This window comes from Squalius cephalus, assembly GCF_949319135.1.
Source record: "Squalius cephalus genome assembly, chromosome: 22".
Lineage (NCBI taxonomy): Eukaryota > Metazoa > Chordata > Actinopteri > Cypriniformes > Leuciscidae > Squalius > Squalius cephalus.
The window spans coordinates 33,164,412-33,171,911 of NC_137143.1; the positions used below are offsets into that span (position 1 = coordinate 33,164,412).

At 37.1% G+C, this 7,500-nt stretch overlaps 1 protein-coding gene across 1 annotated transcript in view; it reads right to left on the bottom strand.

Moving 5' to 3' along the window:
- The window catches only part of ero1b (endoplasmic reticulum oxidoreductase 1 beta), a 17,751-nt gene that overhangs the window by 3,563 nt on the left and 6,688 nt on the right, over nt 1–7,500 (bottom strand). Inside the window, exons 7-12 of the mRNA XM_079856508.1 lie at nt 7,192–7,312; nt 6,578–6,657; nt 6,393–6,419; nt 5,651–5,743; nt 784–1,030; nt 1–8 (exon numbers count right to left, since the gene is read on the bottom strand). The exon at nt 1–8 is cut by the window's left edge and continues 62 nt beyond it. Coding sequence (XP_079712634.1) covers nt 1–8; nt 784–1,030; nt 5,651–5,743; nt 6,393–6,419; nt 6,578–6,657; nt 7,192–7,312 — 576 coding nt within the window. The remainder of the gene's footprint in view (nt 9–783; nt 1,031–5,650; nt 5,744–6,392; nt 6,420–6,577; nt 6,658–7,191; nt 7,313–7,500) is intronic.

Here is a 7,500-nt window from a genome sequence, read left to right on the forward strand (position 1 = left end):
GGAACGCTCTGCAAACACAGATATACAGAGACTGAAGGCTCATAACACCTCTATGAACTTTGCTTTAATCAAAATTATATGAATGTATCATAGAGACTGCAGTTTATTTGAATAGTCCTGCAATGTGACTATAAATGAATTTATTGAAGTGTCAATATTGCATATAATATGTAAACACAATGTTTATGATGTTCAATTAAGATGAGCTCATCCCCCAAACTAAAATCATAACTGTTTCCATCTAAAGTTGTGATTTAACATGTGCAAAATTGGAATATTATATATTAAAATTTCATGCACATCATGGCATTTCCATCCAGAGTTTTTAATGCAATATCACAGAATTTTTCCTTTCAAAATTCCATACTTTTCCAGATTTAAATGTCCAGATGTCTTGGTTTTTACATAATTGTTTCAGTCAGCATTATTTTGAGCATTATATATTTGGTATAAAAAGTACAATCATCTGTGACTATTTTCATTTTTTCTTTTTTCCATCGGACTTCTTGAAGTGATGACATGCACTTTTATATTTTAGAAAACTGAAGAGGACCAATGGTCTGGAAGCACAAATATTTTTCCATACTTAATCAGACCAGGAAATTACTCAAAACAAAATTCATACTTCTCCAAACTGCGTAGAAACCCTGATATTTATCTAGAGTGTTTATTCTTGGGGGAATATGAGCTCACTAATAATGATTTTAGATCATTAGAAAAGGTTGGCGTCAAATGCATATGTAATAAATGAGAGTGTGTTCTGGGTATTGGCACATGTCTCACTTGGTGACGTTGAGGATCTGGAGCAGCAGGTCTTTGGTGAGCGAGTCCTCTTCGCTGTTGCCCGTGTACAGGTTAATGAAGGAGCGCTCGAAGTACGGGGCCACTTTGGTCAGCGCGCGCAGCTCGATCAGGTACAGGAAGTACAGGTTCTTCAGGCGCCGCGTTCCCTCGCCCTTGGTCTCGGCCGGGTCGAAGCGCTGGCGAAACTCCTGGACATTCGGACCCCACACCGGCTTCCCCCAGCCCTCTGAGGACACGACAGTCACCCTCGTTTATACAGCGCTTCTTATTATATCAGTTTCACAGCAGCTTTACAGTGAGAACAGGAGATTACAGTAACAGAGAGTGTTTAGGCTTTACAGCAGATCTAGAATAAAGTTATTGTTCAGATAAAGTTAGCTTTGATTGATTCACTTCCGTTGCAAAGATCATTAGTTATTAACTCAGGGGCCGCTAACACACACCGTTCTCACAGAAACGTTTAATGTGTTCCGGCCGTTCATTTACACGACAGCAGTGTTTGGAGGCTTGCAGAGAAAGTCAAGTCACCTTCATTTCTACAGCGCTATTAACAGCAGAGTCACAGGCTACGTTTACATGCAACCAAATAATCCGTTAGCAATGGGACTGACGGCTCAATCGCACTGAATCTGATTGAGCTCGATCCCAATGAAATTTTGATCTGATTGAAAGGAGTGTTTATTCCTTTTCTAATAGCGTAATGAAGTTGAAATAGCTTAATGATTTAGAAATAGTGTACTGATGTAGAAATAGTGTACTGATGTAGAAATAGTGTAATGATGTAGAAATAGTGTACTGATGTAGAAAAAGCGTAATGAAGTTGAAATAGCTTAATGATGTAGAAATAGCGTAATGCAGAAATAGTGTAATGATGTAGAAATAGTGTAATGATGTAGAAATAGCGTAATGAAGTTGAAATAGCTTAATGATTTAGAAATAGCGTAATGATGTAGAAATAGCGTAATGACGTAGAAATAGCTGACGTAGAAATAGCGTAATGACGTAGAAATAGCGTAATGACGTAGAAATAGCGTAATGAAGTTGAAATAGCTTAATGATTTAGAAATAGCGTAATAGCGTACTGATGTAGAAATAGCGTAATGATGTAGAAATAGCGTAATGTAGAAATAGCGTACTGATGTAGAAATAGCGTACTGATGTAGAAATAGTGTACTGATGTAGAAATAGCGTACTGATGTAGAAATAGTGTACTGATGTAGAAATAGCGTAATGATGTAGAAAAAGCGTAATGAAGTTGAAATAGCTTAATGATGTAGAAATAGCGTAATGCAGAAATAGCGTAATGATGTAGAAATAGCGTAATGATGTAGAAATAGTGTAATGATGTAGAAATAGCGTAATGCAGAAATAGCGTAATGTAGAAATAGCGTAATGATGTAGAAATAGCGTAATGATGTAGAAATAGTGTAATGACGTAGAAATAGCGTAATGCAGAAATAGCGTAATGATGTAGAAATAGCGTAATGATGTAGAAAAAGCGTAATGAAGTTGAAATAGCTTAATGATGTAGAAATAGCGTAATGCAGAAATAGTGTAATGATGTAGAAATAGTGTAATGATGTAGAAATAGTGTAATGATGTAGAAATAGCGTAATGCAGAAATAGCGTAATGATGTAGAAATAGCGTAATGATGTAGAAATAGCGTAATGAAGTTGAAATAGCTTAATGATGTAGAAATAGCGTAATGCAGAAATAGCGTAATGATGTAGAAATAGCGTAATGATGTAGAAATAGCGTAATGCAGAAATAGCGTAATGATGTAGAAATAGCGTAATGATGTAGAAATAGCGTAATGAAGTTGAAATAGCTTAATGATTTAGAAATAGCGTAATGATGTAGAAATAGCGTAATGACGTAGAAATAGCTGACGTAGAAATAGCGTAATGACGTAGAAATAGCGTAATGACGTAGAAATAGCGTAATGACGTAGAAATAGCGCAATGATGTATAAATAGCGTAATGACGTAGAAATAGCGTAATGACGTAGAAATAGCGTAATGATGTAGAAATAGCGTAATGACGTAGAAATAGCGTAATGACGTAGAAATAGCGTAATGACGTAGAAATAGCGTAATGATGTAGAAATAGCGTAATGATGTAGAAATAGCGTAATGAAGTTGAAATAGCTTAATGATTTAGAAATAGCGTACTGACGTAGAAATAGGTAATGACGTAGAAATAGCGTAATGACGTAGAAATAGCGTAATGACGTAGAAATAGCGTAATGATGTAGAAATAGCGTAATGACGTAGAAATAGCGTAATGACGTAGAAATAGCGTAATGATGTAGAAATAGCGTAATGACGTAGAAATAGCGTAATGTAGAAATAGCGTAATGATGTAGAAATAGCGTAATGATGTAGAAATAGCGTAATGATGTAGAAATAGCGTAATGACAGAAAGCGAAATGATGAAGAAATAGCGTAATGATGTAGAAATAGCGTAATGATGTAGAAATAGTGTAATGATGTAGAAATAGCGTAATGATGTAGAAATAGCGTAATGACGTAGAAATAGCGTAATGATGTAGAAATAGCGTAATGACGTAGAAATAGTGTAATGACGTAGAAATAGTGTAATGATGTAGAAATAGCGTAATGTAGAAATAGCGTACTGATGTAGAAATAGCGTACTGATGTAGAAATAGCGTAATGAAGTTGAAATAGCTTAATGATTTAGAAATAGTGTAATGATGTAGAAATAGCGTAATGACGTAGAAATAGTGTAATGACGTAGAAATAGTGTAATGATGTAGAAATAGCTTACTGATGTAGAAATAGCGTAATGATGTAGAAATAGTGTAATGATGTAGAAATAGCGTAATGAGGTAGAAATAGCGTAATGATGTAGAAATAGCGTAATGACGTAGAAATAGCGTACTGATGTAGAAATAGCGTACTGATGTAGAAATAGCATAATGATGTAGAAATAGCGTAATGATGTAGAAATAGCGTAATGACGTAGAAATAGAGTAATGATGTAGAAATAGCGTAATGATGTAGAAATAGCATAATGATGAAGAAATAGTGTAATGACGTAGAAATAGCGTAATGATGTAGAAATAGCGTAATGACGTAGAAATAGCATAATAACGTAGAAATAGCATAATGATGTAGAAATAGCGTAATGATGTAGAAATAGCATAATGATGAAGAAATAGCGTAATGATGTAGAAATAGTGTAATGATGTAGAAATAGTGTAATGATGTAGAAATAGCGTACTGATGTAGAAATAGCGTAATGATGTAGAAATAGCATAATGATGTAGAAATAGCGTAATGATATAGAAATAGCGTACTGATGTAGAAATAGCGTACTGATGTAGAAATAGCATAATGTAGAAATAGCGTAATGATGTAGAAATAGCATAATGTAGAAATAGTGTAATGATGTAGAAATAGCGTAATGATGTAGAAATAGCGTAATGATGTAGAAATAGCGTAATGATGTAGAAATAGCGTAATGATGTAGAAATAGCGTAATGACGTAGAAATAGCGTAATGACGTAGAAATAGCGTAATGACGTAGAAATAGCGTAATGACGAAGAAATAGCGTAATGACGTAGAAATAGCGTAATGACGTAGAAATAGCGTAATGATGTAGAAATAGCATAATAACGTAGAAATAGCATAATGATGTAGAAATAGCGTAATGATGTAGAAATAGCATAATGACGTAGAAATAGCATAATAACGTAGAAATAGCATAATGATGTAGAAATAGCGTAATGACGTAGAAATAGCGTAATGACGTAGAAATAGCGTAATGATGAAGAAATAGCGTAATGACGTAGAAATAGCATAATGATGTAGAAATAGCGTAATGATGTAGAAATAGCATAATGATGAAGAAATAGCGTAATGATGTAGAAATAGTGTAATGATGTAGAAATAGTGTAATGATGTAGAAATAGCGTAATCATGTAGAAATAGTGTAATGACGTAGAAATAGCGCAATGACGTAGAAATAGCGTAATGATGAAGAAATAGCGTAATGATGAAGAAATAGCGTAATGACGTAGAAATAGCGTAATGACGTAGAAATAGCGTAATGACGTAGAAATAGTGTAATGACGTAGAAATAGCGTAATGACGTAGAAATAGCGTAATGATGTAGAAATAGCGTACTGATGTAGAAATAGCGTAATGACGTAGAAATAGCGTAATGACGTAGAAATAGCGTAATGACGTAGAAATAGTGTAATGACGTAGAAATAGTGTAATGACGTAGAAATAGTGTAATGACGTAGAAATAGCGTAATGACGTAGAAATAGCGTAATGACGTAGAAATAGCGTAATGACGTAGAAATAGCGTAATGATGTAGAAATAGCGTACTGATGTAGTGCATAAATATTAAGTCTGCTGTTTAAAACAAATAAAGAACTGTAGGAGAATAGTTATTATGCGCAGACATCAGGAAACTCTGTATATTTGTGCAGTGAGCGCATGTCAAAAACATCTATTCTGATTTGAAGCTTGTGACATATAAACACACACATCAACCCGATCACATGTTTAGTGTTCATGTAAACACTACATTCAGATTCATCAATCAGAATTAATTCAGTCCGACTGAAACTGAAACTGAAATGAAAGTTGTGCATGTAAACGTAGCGAGTGTCACCTCGAGAAATGAGCTATTCGTTTTCAATTTAATATTTTCATTTGCCGACAATAAAAAAACTAGTTCGAAAATTCAGAGCATCCAACGAAAAAAAATACTATGGTAACCAAAGCTTGAGTGGAATACTAGTTACTTTAATTTGTGAGAATGGATTGAGTAGTTGGTAATGAGTATTAGTGTGATAATGTGTGTGTTCACCGTCCAGCAGGTATTCTGCGCACAGGTGGATGTTGATGCTGCTGTGGAGGCCGGAGATCAGACGGTAGAACACACGCTTCTCCAAACACAACCCTGAACACACACACACAGATCAACACACTGGACTGGACCTAAGGGTCATGTATATATACACACATACATACATTTTTTAAAAAACATTTCCATTAAAGAGCTCCATACAACTGCAAGACTTTCCCCCACATTACCCTGGTCCACCAAAATGAATAATTAATTTATACATATAAATATGATTAATAACTACAAAAAAATACTACATAAATAAAATTAAATGTAACAATAGAGATTTACACATAAACATGTCCTCATAAAACCCCCTAATCTCTGTGACACCGGGTTTGTTGGTTTCTAAAGGAAGGATTTCCTGTTTCCACAAGCAAACACCGTCTAAACATCACGATAGCAGAGACTGACGCTGATCTCAGAGCCACTCGAGTGCAGAAGTGTGAACCGGTTCTCCAGCTTCTGCTCATCTGCTATTCTGCACTTACACAGGCTGATATCGGCTCAAGCGTGAAAGTTATGATTTTCCCACGACTTAAAATAATGACGACATCTCTCAGTTTCAGGAGAACCTCAGGACTCATTCTTCTAATACGAGCAGAGCACGATGTGTGTGCATCATTTGCACAATTATTATTATGCAAACTCTTACATGATTAATTTGCTTCTCATCATATTTACAGTGTGAATCCTCACTCACCCTCCAGCCATTTGTAGAACCCTTCGCCTGCGAGAGAAGAGAGCCAGTGTTAGAGCAGCATCAGGAAGAGCCCGTCTACACTCAGAGCAGAGCATCATGGGTAGTGTAGGCAAATATTAACTCACCATCATCATCACCTAAGAGGAGAGACGGAGAGAAGGTTCAGGTTAGATCTACAGTGTCACTGACCTCAGAACAGCTGAAAGAATGAGACGCACCTCGACTGGGAGCCAGAGGGTTGAGCGGGCGATACACTGATCTCGGCCTGAAACATCAAACATCCACAAAACAACATCATTATTTTCTGCTTTTCCTCATCTGTGTTTAGTGTGTAATGTTGCAGTTCTTCTCTATATCAGTGTCAGTGCTCCTGAACTCCTGAAACGCCTCCACAATATTCCTCATAATAATTAATGCGCAGAATAAAGGGGCGGGGCCTGGTTGAATAAAGGGGCGGGGCCTGGTTGAGTTAGTTAGTAGCGTGTTAAACTGGCGGTTATGGAAAGGGGCGGGGCATTTCCCAAACACACTCAAGCGCTCGACCAATCACAACACACTGCTCCAGCCGACCAATCAGAGCACAGTGTGCTTTTCAGAAGGAGGGGCTTCATAGAGACAGGAAGTAAACAGAGCGTTACTGACAGACTGGGAAGAGAGGAGCCGCAACAATGGAGAATATGAGGAGAATAATCAACATTCAAGTTCTAGCAGAGCCTGAAACAACATCAAGGTCATAATACCACAGAAGAGCAGTGTGTGTTTATCTGTGTGTGTGTGTGTGTGTGTGTGTGTGTCTCACTTGAAGCAGTTTTCCTCATAAATGCTGTTCCAGACTCTCCAGGCGGATGGGCCGTTATATCCGGTGTATCTCTCCGGGTTCAGGAGCAGATCCACGTACTCGGCCTCAGGAGACATCTCATCTACACACACCAGAACCAGCATCAGTTCTTGTCTACACACACACACTCAACAGAGGCTTTCTTTATTTGGCCAAACAAATACTTTCCCGCATCACAACAGAGCGCCAGAAGCAGCCGGGCAACATTGCTGAAGCCGTGCACTGCGTCCTCCGGTTACTGCGTTCCCCAGGGCTGGACTACTTCGCTCT